This window comes from Triplophysa rosa, linkage group LG1 (assembly GCF_024868665.1).
Source record: "Triplophysa rosa linkage group LG1, Trosa_1v2, whole genome shotgun sequence".
Taxonomy (NCBI): Eukaryota; Metazoa; Chordata; class Actinopteri; order Cypriniformes; family Nemacheilidae; genus Triplophysa; species Triplophysa rosa.
The window spans coordinates 29,136,794-29,152,775 of NC_079890.1; the positions used below are offsets into that span (position 1 = coordinate 29,136,794).

At 41.6% G+C, this 15,982-nt stretch overlaps 1 protein-coding gene across 8 annotated transcripts in view; it reads left to right on the forward strand.

The window, feature by feature from the left end:
* Positions 1 to 15,982, forward strand: part of tcf12 (transcription factor 12) — a 95,277-nt gene that overhangs the window by 49,892 nt on the left and 29,403 nt on the right. For all 8 annotated transcript variants that reach the window (XM_057359243.1, XM_057359102.1, XM_057359552.1 and 5 more), the window contains exons 6-8: positions 2,811 to 2,872; positions 10,862 to 10,994; positions 11,198 to 11,250. In XM_057359243.1, coding sequence (XP_057215226.1) covers positions 2,811 to 2,872; positions 10,862 to 10,994; positions 11,198 to 11,250 — 248 coding nt within the window. The remainder of the gene's footprint in view (positions 1 to 2,810; positions 2,873 to 10,861; positions 10,995 to 11,197; positions 11,251 to 15,982) is intronic.

The window sequence follows — 15,982 nt, forward strand, 5'->3', positions numbered from 1 at the left end:
GTCCCGCTTTTCCTCGTGTGGTAGACCCGCCGCTGTCCCTCACATCAGCCGCCCCGGCACCACCCCTTCCCTTAAAGCCCAGCGAGGCCAGCACATTCATCATCCGCAGTCACATCCCGCTTCTATAATGTATGATGTGTCACGGTGCAGGGGTGAGCTGGAAGAGTAGGGAGACCAGGAGAAAAAGCTAGGCGGGTATTGATCAGAACCCCCCGGCCACTTTGCCTGTCTGTCAATGCTTCAGCAGAGAGAAGAGAGGGAGGGTGCGATGAGATAAAGGAGAAAAGGGGTCTCTGAGCCGGAGAGGACGTGGCTAATCGCAAGCTTCTCTACCCGCTTCATTTCTGGAGAGATTCCTTCTGATGACTGCTTCTCTCCCGCATGTCACTTCCTCTCACACGCTCTTTCTCTCTTCTCACCTGCAGTCTCACATATTCCCTGACTCCGTCCTCCTGCTTTTTTGGCCGAGGGAGTGAAGGCTAGGAAGGGGTGTGCGTGTTTGTGGGTGTAGAGGGTGGGGGCAGCGGCCTCACAGCTGCGCTAGCTGGCAGAACTTCTCGAACATCAGTACCGCGGCCAGCAGCCTGCTTGGCACAAACACTCACCAGTAACATTTAAACAAATTGCTGTAACAGTGAAAGAGCCGTCTTACATTGTTGATTTTTAACATTCCGAGAGACTTTTTTTCTCTTTTGCTTTCCTTTGCCTTCAGATGCTTTCAGCTTTTGGAACGCTCGGTGTTTTGAACGCACGCCACTAATTTTCCATCGCTCTCCGTTTCTCACTTTCTCTCTGAATATCATGCCCCCATGGGTCTGCTCTTCCTCCACAGCTCTACAAGCCATTCTTAATTTTTCTGCTCCTCTCACCCGGTTCATTTTTTCACACGTTTCTTCTTCAGCTCCTCCTACCGTTTTTCCATCATTATCAGATTATTTTTAATCTTTGCTTTTTATTACACTATTTCCCTTACCCAGACATTTTTTCTCTTACACTTCTTTTTTTATGTTTAAAATCATTTTGGAGATTTTTTTGTACAGCCCTATATACGTAGGCGACTTAAAGATCATGTAATGACTGTTAAAGCTCATTGACGTCTGTGTCATAATTTATGACTCTGACAGTATGTGGGTGTATGCGTGCAGTCAGGTGAATAGGTGCATCTCTTTGTTTGTTGCTGCCGGTGCTGTTAGCGCAGGTTGTCTATGCATGCTGGCACGCTAGACAGTTAAACGCATGTTTACCATTCAGATCCTCTGGGATGCCTCCTTAGTGGCTGAGGTTACGGCACTCATCGCATTAAGGTCCCTTGACATGTTACTATGCATGTCTGGGTTGTGCTGCAGAGGAGCAAACCAAACCATGTGTAGAGCCACTCGCTGCATATGAGAGACAGGGACCGAGGAAGGATTTTTTTCAGGAGTTGGGCTTCCAGATCTGCCAGGATCTAAAACAACAACCCGGTCTTATACATTATTCAGCGCGGACAGAGAGTGTGTGACAAAACACATGCTGTAAATGAATATTTCAATGCTGGACACGAGTGCATCTGTAGAGCAAAGACTGTGTGCGAGAGACAGAGAGAGAGAGAGTACGCCAAAACCCAGAAACTTCAACCTAGCAGCCAAGTATAAGTCAGGATGAGAGAAAAAACTTAAAAGTCAGTGAAAGACAGATGTTTTATTCTTTTGTGGTGACTAAGAGGGAGAGAGCAAAGTAGTTTACCCACAACTACACTCACTCTTCCTTTGCAGCAGAGCAAACCCTAAAATGTTATATCATGTCGATTGAGATCAGTTTGCACCACAAGGGAAGCAGCGTTTTCGGTTAAACCACTGTACCCGATCACTGCTGCGTCTCAGGAGGCTACGCCAGTGCAGGAACTGGCACGCTCGCAGACGATCGACCCCGTACACCTGGAACCAGAGGGGCTCTTCCTCTGCTCGAAAACATGCGCATCAGAGTAAAGTAACACAAATATTTACCTTTTCTCTGGAGTAAACAGAATTCAGCTACAGGCTGTGTTTGTTCTAATGTTTGAAAGTCTGACAAGCATAATATATGATGTTTTTAAAGTTGTTTATCATTTTCCGTTAGGAGTCTCTTGTTTTTTTTACGGAGGGGTTGAAACTGCTGAGTTTAAATATTGTGAAGTGCATGATTCATGCGGCTGAGCATTTTTTGTTTGGCCCTTGTAAATTTGTGGGCTGGTGCTGTGAGAGCAGAAGAGACTGATTAGTACCGCCAACGGAGACCCGAGTGACCTCTGGTTTACTGGAGAGTTGCTTTCTCTGAAATTGCAATTATTACATAATTTGCTGATGGCGGTTATTTGATCCAATTATGATTATTTGAGAGAACTTTTTATTGTGCGTCTAATCACATATTGCTGTTAAAATGAGGAAATTGTTACGTTCACATTTTTATATTTCTCTGTTTCACTATTGTGTTTATGCGAGTGCTCCAAATAAACTCACTGTCTCAGTGACTCGCAAAGCAGACTTGAGGTGTCTTTTTTTACATGTGTTTTAAGCTTATGCTGTAAGTGACATGAAAAATGGTCGGTTACATTGTTTACTGTAATTATTCACAGAAATAATCACACCTTTTTGATTCAATATACAGAAATAGATAAAAGCCTCATTGGCCTTTGCCGTAATATGAAAAGTGTTTTATTCTCATAAGAGAATGTGTGAGTTTTGTCAGCTATTGTTTATGATTTTATCTGATTTTCACATCTCCGATATTTTAACGATTATTGCTTTTATAGTAAATCTGTTTAGTAAATTAGTTTTTCTGTTTATTTACAGGAAAGTCTGCACGAGATCCCTTCTCTGGTTACGGGAGAGAGCCAGGAGTCTCCGGATGCCAGGTAAAAACCACAACCTGAAGTATATTTAAAGGACAGTTCACCCAAAGATGGCCTCTTGGCCACCATTGACTTACCATAGTAGGAAAAACAGTGGTAGTCATAAGTGCCCCAGAACTGTTTGGATTTTCTACATTCTTCAAAATATCTTCTTTTGTGTTCAACAGAGCAAAGAAATGTATAAAGCATTTTTCCTACTATGGTAGTTCAATGGTGGCCAAGAACTGTTTTGTTACAAGCATTCTTCCAAATATATTTCTCTGTGTTCATCAGAACAAAGAAATTTACACAGATTTGGAACAACTTGAGGGTGAGTAAATGAAGACCGAATTTTTATTTTTGGGTGAACTGTTCTTTTAAGTTATAATGTTAAATTTACTGCTGATGTAAATTGTCAATGCTTCTCTTATCCATTGCTTCCTTACAGCTACAATAGTGAAAATATCAATATTTTTACATTTTGATTTCTAGCCCTAAAAAACATGGAATTATCGCGAAAATACTTTATTGGCTAAAAATTGCTTTTGAGTATACTCTCTATATAGTAATAATTAAAAAAGAAATTATAAACCACTTTGGTAGACATAAACAACGCTGGTCCAGAAGAAATTCCTGTTTCAGTTTTTTAACACCACACAAAGGTTTAAACAAAATACAACGACAGAACATTTACAACCGAACAAAATGTTAAAGTAAGATTTTTAAGATGTAACTGTATATGTAAGATTTGAAATAATAATAATCAAAGAAAAAATGAAACTGTAAGTGCTTCTGGGCCAGTGTTTACATCTTGCGAAGTGGTCTATAAAAATTGTTATTCTGCCATAATGAGTGACTGGAAAATGATTGTCAGAGGGTGTGAGAACCCTGTAAGTTTGCAGTCAGTTTTTCCCATCAGGTGAAGTGAATGTGGATGAGTGTTTTCTAGTGTATGAATGTGTTTAATCAGGATGTGGTAGTGTGTGTGTGTGTTTAGTGTAGGGAGCAGCCCTTCAGAACACAGTAACATGACTTTCAGCACTTCCATTAAAGCAGGGTCACAGAACCCAGGCCTGCTCCACTCCCTCAGCCACACAGATGTTCCAGACAAAGACAGGATTGTGTGTGAACACACCACCCTTCTCTCTCTCTCTCTCTCTCTGTCTCTCTCTCTCGCTCTCTCTCGCTCTCGCTCTCTCTGTACTGCCTGTTCAGTCTTTGACATGGCTGATGTCAGTCAGTCAGAAAGTACACTTGCAGACCACCCTCACCCTTTTTTTCTTCCACATTTTTGTATCACCTGTTGCTTGCTCATTTGCTCTGTTTACATTTGGTTGGCCACCAACCAACCAATGTTTACATTGCCCACTGGGAAACCAAGAACGGTGCAGTCTCTTAGAGGCCTGCATTGCACATTCGTGCTATGCCTTCTGGTTATTAGCAAAAGGATTTAGTTGCGTGCAGAGTCTTTAAGATTAGATTTAATGCCACGTCTGAGAGGCGACATTAGAGGCAGACTATCTCTTCGGCTTAAGTGCAGGGTCGAAGAAGCCCTCGACCCCAAAGACCCTTTAATAACCTCATACTCCGAGCCCTACGCCCATCTCTGGAGAGAAGAAATACACAGTCGCACCTTTAAAAGCACCCCGTGCACCGTACGGTTAGCGGGCACTGAATGGCGCTAGTTAGAGCGAATGAAAACACGGACGGCACTTTGGCGCATTTGCTCATTCATAAAAGAGCTTTCTGAAAGGGAATGCCAGTTCAGACATTTTGTTAGGGAGCTGGGGAATTTATGCTGGCCTGCAGCTGCACAGATCAGAGCCTGGCAGAGACTCAGTTTGTCTAGTCGCTGAAGAAAAACAGGAAGAGCGAAAAAGGCGCTTGGATCCTGAGTGAATGTGGGAAGAATGCGGACTGCAGGACGGCTACATTAATATTCTAAACCCCACTTCTTAATGCGGCCGCCACGCGCATATAAACAGATGACTATCAGGTGCAAAGATTATCGGCAAAGCAGTGTTTTTAATACGTGAATCGGGCGCCTAATAACCCAGTCTGCTTCCAAAATTGAGAAATGCACATTGCGGAACCTAATAAAAGGTCCTATTTGTTCAGCGAGAGCCAAGAATGGAAATATCTGCACTAGTAATCTGTCAAGCATTTGGTGGTGATGGGAAGCGGTTGCAGGATTTTCCCAAAGCCAAACAGCCCGTCTTTTATGAGGTTTGTCATCATTTGCAGTCTAAACCTCTCCCTCAGCAAGGTATTATTGCATCATTTCAACCTGATGTGAATCTTTACATCTTTTATTAAATTAAATTTTCAAACAGTCTCAACCAGCTGTGGCCCCTGTACTGTACGTCTGCCTGCAAAGCATCCCATTGGCTGCTTCTATAACTGGGAAGTAGTTCAGTAACAAAAACTGTGAAATTGTTTGAATTGAAAGTATTCTTTTTAATGGCACCTTATGTAATTTTTCATTCCTTGCCGCAATTACATTTAGTTTGCTCACTGGGTAATAATTGTGCATAATGTTTTGGCCTAATTTTTAGATATTTACGTATTTGCGTACTTTTCCTGTAATGTTTTCTGTAAAGCTGCCTTGCAGCAATGCGAATTGGAAAAAAAGCTATAGAAACAACAATACATCTGTACGCATTCTGTAAAAATTTTCCAAACTTTAGGGTAATCGTAAAATCATCAATACAAAAAAATATTATATATATTGTATCCATGGAATTATTATTTTTTAATATTTTTAACATTATTTATATATTTGTAACATTATTATTGTTTATATTTTAACAATTATTTGCAAAAAAGTAGTCTTAACATTTTTTCATCAGGCTTCTTTTTCTTAAACAATATCGAAGAAGTGCTCATCTATGCTGGGCTTGTATCGGCTGCTTTTTGTTGATTTTTCTGTCAAAGCCATCCATTTCAATCATATTTTTTTCAAAAACATTGTATTTTATAATTAATGTATTGGCACAATTATATTTCTATAATTTTATGTTTACCAGTATCTTTCTAAAAACTGCTAAAATGTTTAAGCTTGTACCATCAAAAGGCATGATTCAAACATCAGAAATGTGAAAATAGTAAAGCGATAAGAGGTAGAGAGCTGCATTCAGCGGAGCGGTGGATGTAGGTAAGCTCTGTGTCTGTCCCCTGTGCAGAGGATTATTCTGATTGTTGCGGCAGGATGCGGTTGACAGATGACTGCTATTATCTCCACCAATCTGCCTGACATTTCACTCAGAAAGATGATTGTTCAGATGCGAGCGGGCTCAGAGAGAAGCCCCTGTGATTCTGTCAAGTGTTGTTATAATGAACACTGCTGCTCACTATCCACAAGATTGACCAGACTGTCATGTAAACTGAGGGCTTGGTTTAAAGGCTAAATCATGGTGGGCAGTTGTTTTCCTCACCTGCTGAATACAAAAGCGCGTTCACACTTGACTTAAACATAGCCTCGTGGGAATTGAACAGTGCTTATTTAGTATATCACCATGGCTCGTACTTAGGGATTTGAACAAATTCCACATATTAAATGTTGGACTACACGTCATCCCACACTGTTTTTATTCTACAGACATAAATGATGCCTCAAATTGTGCAGGTAGCTGTAGAAAGGTGTGCTTTTACTTCACTAAACAGGTAGGGGGAAACCCATATTTAAGGACCAGAACATCGTACAGAATTGGGCCGGTAGAGTTCATTCTCTTTTCATGTTGTATGTATTCATCTACTCTACTGTATAAAGTGTTCTATTGGTCATTTTATTTGACCTCAGTGCTTCCACAAGTTGATTTGGCATCGCAGCTAAAGTAAATATTGCTGTGAGGATTTCATATCATTGAACAAAGGCAACACTAGTCAGTCTGTTTTGCCATGTCAATGTCAATGATGCCACCTCCCTGACAGCCTGTCACTTTAGAGAGCTTGATTTCCCCCTTTTTCCTCCTGTAGTAAGGATGAAGCCAACCTGATTTTCACACGATCTGATCGGCTAAATTCAAGGAGGAGAATCTATTTTTAAACTCTTCCTACTGTGACTACGACTGGGGCTTTATGATTTCTATTTGACTTTGACATCAAATTAATATTAATTTGTATTAATATTAGTATTCTGTATGTTGCATTTTTCTTTAAAAGAATGTGAATAATGTCAGCTGAATATTACAGATGTCAAAGGAATCGTAAATGGGTAGTTGACAAATTTTACGTGAATGGTGTGACAGCAACAGTTAAGATAAATCTCTCTTATTATACACTCACCTAAAGGATTATTAGGAACACCTGTTCAATTTCTCATTAATGCAATTATCTAATCAACCAATCACATGGCAGTTGCTTCAATGCATTTAGGGGTGTGGTCCTGGTCAAGACAATCTCCTGAACTCCAAACTGAATGTCAGAATGGGAAAGAAAGGTGATTTAAGCAATTTTGAGCGTGGCATGGTTGTTGGTGCCAGACGGGCCGGTCTGAGTATTTCACAATCTGCTCAGTTACTGGGATTTTCACGCACAACCATTTCTAGGGTTTACAAAGAATGGTGTGAAAAGGGAAAAACATCCAGTATGCGGCAGTCCTGTGGGCGAAAATGCCTTGTTGATGCTAGAGGTCAGAGGAGAATGGGCCGACTGATTCAAGCTGATAGAAGAGCAACTTTGACTGAAATAACCACTCGTTACAACCGAGGTATGCAGCAAAGCATTTGTGAAGCCACAACACGCACAACCTTGAGGCAGATGGGCTACAACAGCAGAAGACCCCACCGGGTACCACTCATCTCCACTACAAATAGGAAAAAGAGGCTACAATTTGCACGAGCTCACCAAAATTGGACAGTTGAAGACTGGAAAAATGTTGCCTGGTCTGATGAGTCTCGATTTCTGTTGAGACATTCAAATGGTAGAGTCAGAATTTGGCGTAAACAGAATGAGAACATGGATCCATCATGCCTTGTTACCACTGTGCAGGCTGGTGGTGGTGGTGTAATGGTGTGGGGGATGTTTTCTTGGCACACTTTAGGCCCCTTAGTGCCAATTGGGCATCGTTTAAATGCCACGGCCTACCTGAGCATTGTTTCTGACCATGTCCATCCCTTTATGACCACCATGTACCCATCCTCTAATGGCTACTTCCAGCAGGATAATGCACCATGTCACAAAGCTCGAATCATTTCAAATTGGTTTCTTGAACATGACAATGAGTTCACTGTACTAGAATGGCCCCCACAGTCACCAGATCTCAACCCGATAGAACATCTTTGGGATGTGGTGGAACGGGAGCTTCGTGCCCTGGATGTGCATCCCACAAATCTCCATCAACTGCAAGATGCTATCCTATCAATATGGGCCAACATTTCTAAAGAATGCTTTCAGCACCTTGTTGAATCAATGCCACGTAGAATTAAGGCAGTTCTGAAGGCGAAAGGGGGTCAAACACCGTATTAGTATGGTGTTCCTAATAATCCTTTAGGTGAGTGTATATCATAAATATAAAGATTAATAGTAAAAAAATAGTTTGTTTATATATAGTATAAAATAGTTTGCTATGTCACAATTTATAAATAAAAAGCATAGATGGGTTTAGATTTTATTTAACTACTTTTTATTAAAAAAAAATGTAGCCTTATTTTTTAAAGACTGCCCTTTTAAAGATTTTAATGAAATAATTTTATTTCTGTCAAAATCTTTATCCATGAAGTATGTTTTTATTAGATTCCGTTTAACCCCACAAAACATTATTGAGTTAACACTATGAAAGAATATGTTTTTGGCCTTTTCCTCTAATTGGTTAGGACAGTGTATATGTGGCGAGAACAGCAAAGGACACGAGAATAAAGGGCGTACCAGATCTGATGGGACAGTTGGCCATTAGGCCATCTTCTCTAACATGAAAGAATTTGTAACAAAGTTAAATCAAATATAGTTTTATTTTTTAATTTTGTTTACCATATATTCTCACTACAAAAGCCAAACAAAAGCTGTAACACAAATAGAGACATGCTGAGAAATGTACTGGTGGCATTTTTTATTTCAAAATATTTGTTCCACAGACGTATAAGGGCCAGTGAATGATGACAGAATTTTATATCTTTAATATATTCTGCTGTCTCTATTTGTGCTGTGCTAAGTGATACAGTTACAGTACTGTAATTTACCGTGGCTCTCTGATGCAAGCTGGGTCTCCCACTGTAACCTGATTCTCTTTATTCTCAGTTACCCTTTCATCCTCCTCCCCACACTACTTTTTAACTCAGCAGACGATTAGCCTAATTGGGCTACTTCCCTAATTGGCCTCTTAACCCAGTTTGCTGGGGCAGACCGATCAAGTGGATATTGGCCAAGGGTACGATAGCCTCCGGGAAAACCATTGACAAAACCTGAAGCCTATGCTAATCTCCCGGTCATCAGATGCAGGTTTCGGGGCCACGGAGCTGTCCCGACTTTGTTTTCCTCACGTAATTGGCTTTCAAATGACAGTCTACTGGCCCCGTCCACTTTGTGACTTCTGTACCGGGTGTTTTGTGAAGTTAAGCCGGCACGTTTTTTATAGGAGAGCTGACAGCTCCTGAGATCAGACAGATGGTTTAATGAGGCTTGAGCCGGCCACTGTCGTGCACTCCCCCCCTCCACGTCTTTGGCTCTCATCCCTCACTCTCCTGGGCCCGCTGCTCCTTTAAGATACGACATGTCCCTGGCTGTGTGTGTATGCCCCAGGGCCGTCCGCGATCAGACCAGATCAATAGCGGTTCACAGTGAGCAGAAGGAGAGGAATCACTAGGTCAGGCTGATTGAATCGATTTTCCTTGGACTTCACCGGACTGTTGGCGCTCACACATCAATAACTGCACAATTGTGTTTAGTAAAGAGGGGAGGAAGCCGAAATACTTGTTTTTTCTGTATCCTGAGTTTAATTGTGTACTTTGTGACACAAAATTGTCATTCATGCGTCTGGCAGTTTACCAAATAAACATACATTCACAGTCATGTTTAATCGTTTCAGTTTGGTGATATTTATCTTATTTAAAGTTTTTTTTTAATTAATATTCGCTTGCCCACAATTACAGGTATACCAGTTTTGAATAAAAATGACAACGTACAGTACTGTATCAGATTTTCTTATTGATGTTTGGAATAATGTGTGCTGACCCGATGACCCATGTTATCCCAACATGGTATGAGAATGCCCCAAAGAGCATTCTTGTGTGCGTCTGTGGAAGTAAATAAATCTGACCTTTCATTCAAAGTAGTTAACATGTCACTGATTTCCTTATGTTCAATAAGTGTCCCGGAAATTATTCCAATTGTTTAACCTTTTTTGTTTGTTTGTTTTAAAACTGTTTTACATTTAAAAAAAATACCACTGCTGTCCTTCTGAAACCTTGTATCTCCAAATTTGGTGATTTTTATGTTTTTGCCATGAATTATTATTATTAGTCACCCTTTATGTTTGTCACTGGGTTTTGCAAAAATAACCAATAAAAAAAGAAAAAAAAAGTATTAAAAAGTGCTTGACAACAAGCAAAAGTGTTTTTCCATTTCCTGAAAAACTGTGAATTTGGATATACAAGGTTTCAGAAGGACAGCGATGGTATTTTGATTATTGTTTCAGACTTTATTTTTACAGACAATTTTGTAACCCTTCAAAATGTTAGTTTTGGTTAATCTTGTTTCAAGCTACAGTTGTTCTCTATTTAAAAAAAATACAGGTTTTTGATGAAGTGTATTGATGCTAGTACCCACAGCTAATATTCCTTAAAATCTTGAGCAATGAAGATGAACATATTTTAGACAAAAAGTATGAACTGTTCTTAAATTTTGATCTCCACTGCACTGTTATTTTCAACCCAGCGTTTGGTCAAAAAGGGACAAATGCAGTCTTTGGGTTAAATTAAGCCAGAAAATGTTTATATTCGTCCCTTTTTGACCTTTGTGCATTTTTACTATATATCCTTTTGCATTTGCCCCCTAATCTCTCCTTTTGTCTCTTTACAGTCCACTATGCGGTCGAACATGGGGCTGGCGAGCCCAGTGCCAGTCACCACCTCTGGGAAGTCACCGACTCAATTCTACCCCTTCACTAGCTCCAATCCACGAAAACGTTCCCATCAGGACTCAGCTTCACAGGGTCAGTAGCTATTTGATGCCCCAAAGGTCATGGTTATGATGTCTGATAAACACTAAAAAACGCTTTCTGCATTTGTACAGAACAAATCCTCTGGTTTTGTCTCTGCAAACCCTGTAATCAAAGAGACGTCTGACCGCGTGCTTGCTTGTTTATTCTTTCTTCCCCTCAAATGTCTCAAAAAGTTGTTTTTTGTCTCTCTACAGATCCTCTGCAGACAAACAAAGTGCGTAAGGTCCCGCCTGGCCTGCCTACATCTGTGAGTGCAGCATTTCATCTTCCTGCCATTGCTTTGGTTTAGAATGAGATGGTACACCCCAACAGGTTTAATGAAAGCGCTTGATACACCAGCACTCACATTTTGAAATGCACATGGTTGCACGGTTTCAAAGCCGTCCTCTGACAAGGTGGCAGTGTATATTCACGCGTGTGTCGAGTTTGTGCAGAGAGGATGTTGAACCTGCTTTTAGAATAAGCTTTGTTGTGTCTGTGAATTCGGCGTTCGGAGCGTGGCAGGCGTACGGTAGGTACGCGGTAACGACGGTTGATTGATTTGGGGGGCGCCCTCCTCTTCTCCCCTCTCCCAGGGGAACAAGGGCTCAGGGACACGAGCTGTCATGCCACATTCCCGGCACAGCTCTTTTGATGTTTAATTAGTCATTATGTAGCCAGAACAGGAGGACAGACAGAGATTAATAACGCAGAATTGGAGGAAAATTTCCATGGGCGATAATCCTGGTGGAGCGGCATACATTAGGATATAGAGAAAGTGTGGAGCTCAGCTTGACACCGCCTGTGACCCCCATTTCCCCAACCCCCCTCCAATTCCCACCGTAACGATATGCATTAATCGTTCATTCGAACATTCGTTTGGGGAAAAAGGAGGGGAAGATAGTGAAAGCCTCCTCAATCTGCAGTGCAGGTCGCAGTGTTCGCATCAGCACGTGCATCAGCTTCAGAACGGTGTATTTTCGTTCCCCACAACATTAATACAGCAGGATTCAATGTTTTTTCCACAGAACAAAAACAAGGTCTTTGAAGGCCGCGCTGCAGCGGGATTAGCGATGGCGAGCCTCAATAATCGCATGCCACGCAGACGAGAAATAAAGCGCGAGTCTTTTCACCAGACGTGCATGAGACGTTTTGTCTTTAAGTTTGTGTTTGAATCGTAGTTTGTCTGCAGCGCTCCAGTAATACCAGACCCAGGGGATCGGGAAGCGCGGTAGTTTTTTCTACTTATTCAAGAGGAAAAAACAGGGGGAAGGCAGAAACGATGGAGAGGTGGGGTGGTACAAGGGGCGAGGAGAGATTGGTAGCCTCGTGGGGTACATCTCTTTGTTGTGTAAATGGACATGGGGCTTTTATTTGTCAGTACTTAACACATGGCCGCAGGTGCACTCGCGTAACTCATAACTCAGAGCAGCTCAATTCAGCGCAGGGGAAGCAGTGACAGTGCAAACCGGGAATATGGCACTCGACGGTTATAAGTAAGAGCGTCCACCTCTGATTGCGCATGCAGCAGCTGTACGTAGCTTGTGTGTGTGTGTCACAAAGAACCTTTCACTGATAAAACAGAAGGTTATATGGGTTTGCTGACAGTAGGGGTGCACGATAAATTAATGGTAATTTTTTATGTTATCAGTATTGGCCGATAATAAAATTTAGGCCGATGTATTATAGCCGAGAAATCACAAATCATGTTTTCAATGTTTTCTGCACTGAATGTTTTCAAATAAAAGCAGTTGTCCACTTTTTGCCTTTTGTTTAAGTCTTAGGGAATTTATATGAATATTTAGATGCTGTCGGCCATATATCGGTTATCAGCTTCCAATGTTGAAGAATTATTGGTTATCGGCCAAAATGTTCATATCGGTGCATCCCTAGCTGACAGCATCAGTCATGATCAATGGAGATGAATCTGGGCACTGGTAGCCACCGCTGCACAGGTGCACCTGCAGAGCCACGTAAGGTTGCCGGGGGCAGCTGTGCGGACGCGTGCATGCAGTCTGCACCGCATGCAGGGTACCTGTACGATGGGCTCGCAGCTGCAGATGCCTCTGAAAGCTTTTGCTTGTGTAAGCAGACGTGCCCCACTAGAGGCCCGTAGAGCTGCTTGATAAACAAAATGAACACAATGCTTCCCATCATCAGAGCCTCCGTAGGGAATACAACCCCCAACTCACCTAAAAATAATTCAACTATTTACCTCTTACCAACTCAACACTTTTAATAACGCGGCTGATGGATCACCGTAGTTTACGTGCAAATGTAAATATTTATGCAATAACATCCGTTCTGCGTTCGAGAAGCAGGGGAGGACTTTTAAACACAGCTCCAGAAAAGACAGCGGCAGATCGAGAACGCGCCAATATTTATCATTTTGTTTGATTTGTGTACTTGGTTTCAGGAAGCGAAGGGAATCATGTTAACTGTAACTCAGTAAATTACAGGAGGATATAAAAAGGTTTTGTATAAAAATGTGCTAAGCTTTTCCATCAACTCTTGAATGTTAGTCTGAGGCTTCGCCGACCATACCAAGCCTGGCTCGGTATCTATTTTTTTGTTGTTGCTGCCAGCGTTTTTAGGAAACTCTGAAAGAAGATGAAGGTTAAAGCCACAGATCTGGGTGCTCGCTCAGACTTGGACTCTCCGCCGTGAGCGTGGCAGACGCGTGGCTCAGCAGCAGTTACGCTTTCAGGCAGCTGTGTGGGCACCTGTGCCGAAGGACCCCGGCTTGTCTGACAGCCGCTGTTGTTCGGAGGAAACAGTCGGCCCTGTGACTTCGGGCGAGTAACTACATCGTGTAGGAGATTTATACTTGGCTGTGAGCCTGGAGCTGCAGCCTATGTGTGGTAAATAGCCAGGCTTTTTTTAAACACCCTTGTCATGGGAACGACTGTTTGATGTGACAGTGCCTGCGCCGGGGCGCCGATGTTCAGCCCAGAAGAGATGAACTGAGACTGAGAGAGAGAGAAGGAAGAAAGGCAAGGAGAGAAAGCAGCAGGGAGCGCTCGCCTTCCTCCAGGGCCTTTTGCATGTGAGAACGCTGGCTGTGAGTGACAAAAAAGATTTGCTCTTGATGGATCGCTCGGGCGAAAGTTGCACTTAGCAGGAAACAAGCAGCCAGAGAAATGAGAAGAAGGTTATGATCTGCAGTGGAGAGTAGGACACCAGACTATCGCCCTGCTCGGAGGATATCAGCTCTCTGTTTCCTCCTGAATCAAACGAGCTTGACAAGAGATCATCCATTCACAAGATACAGCCTGCATTTTTGAGTAGACAGCCACCTACAGGCCATGCAAGCTGATGCAGTCCACAAACCTCACAGTGTCTCGTGTGTGTTTGTGGGGTTGTTTTGGATCGTTCCCCTTTCTCTTCTTTTTCAGCTCTCTTTGAACCCCCTGCCTCTAATGCAAGGTCATAACCTGGCAGCGAAGGCCCTGTGTAGATGAACATGCCTTGGGATAAAAGGCCCTACTAAAGCCCTGTAAAGAATAACAGTAGAGATTGAGGTTTGATGTAGGTCTTTCATGTGGCCACAGCTCTTTGTTCTGGAAAAAAGATCTCGGTTCTCTTTTGTGTTTTTCTTCAGCACTGTTTTTATGGTTTCACATCCCTGTTCTGTGAAGAGAACGTACAGGAACTAAAGATACAGAATGAAAGATTGTATATGATTTAAAATTTGTCAGCATTTCACATTCTTACTGTATGTTCTCTGTCATTCTTGCTCTTTATCTCCTCATGACCTGACGCTCAGACAGTGTCCTGTAGCTGTTGCTTTTAATAGCTGGCTTGATGTTCAGATGTCCCACTTCCTGGTAGACTCAATGTGTCCCGTGTAACTGTCTGAGGTTTGTCCTCTAGGTCATCAGGTCATAATCCTGCCACCAGGGGGCAGTGCGCTGGCTCAGCGTGTGATGTGTGCGAGCGTGTGTATGTGGGTTTGGCTATTCTTGCGAGGGCCAAAACTTGAAAAGTCCTCAAAAATCATGACTTTAAAAGTAATCCTTTGTTTTTTTTGACATTTTTTCAAACCATCAGGTGTCATCAGGTATTAATGTCGATTAGGGATAGTGAATAAGAATCTTTGTTTGAAAACCATTACAATAATTATGATTACGATTTATATTTAAATAATGCAAGTTTTGTGTGTCTGTAGTATTAAGATTTGTGTGTCTGAAAGAATGAGCTCATCAGATAAGTGATGCTTTTGGTTCAGTCTGATGCTGAACAGACATGCTCACCAACTTATTTACTGCAGACATTAGGGCTATAAATAAAAAGACATGTGGATTGATGAAGTTCAAAGAACAAGTGAAAAATAAAAATACAGCTGTGGAAAAAATCTGTTTTTCTGAATTTACAATTTATTGGTATGCGTTTAGGCAAAATGACCATTTTTGTTTCATTCTTGTTCTACTAACAATATTTCTCCCAAATTTCAAATAAGAGCAAAAGATGCTCTGTATTTCTTCAGAGCTCAAATACTGCAAACAAAACAAGTTCATATTCACTTTCAAGCAATACAACAATGTATTTAGGAAAAGTTAAAAATATATATATTTTATGTTATAACCTCGATTTTTTTGTCACAGTTTTCATGTGTCTTGTCACGCTGTCAGTCTTTCACATTGCTGTTGGATGACTTTGTCACTCCTGAGGTTTGATTCTGTTGAAATTCAACAGACAATGTAGATATGAACACTCTAGAAATGCTGATTAAATGAACATTTGGAATGCTCTCTTAATTTCTTAGCAGCTGTATGTGATCCATTTGATTTTCGAATTCAAACTGTTTCATTTGTATTGTTTGTGAATGTCCAGGTTGTATTCTTACACTTGTCGTCTCTTTAAGTGCGTGCTCTGTCTACAGTCAGAGCTGATAATCTTAAATGTAAAGCACAGTTAATCTAAGCCGCACTGGCATCGTTCACCTGAGTCCTGAGAACTCATGTTCTGAGAACTCACATGAGTCAGACGCAGCAGTTGTA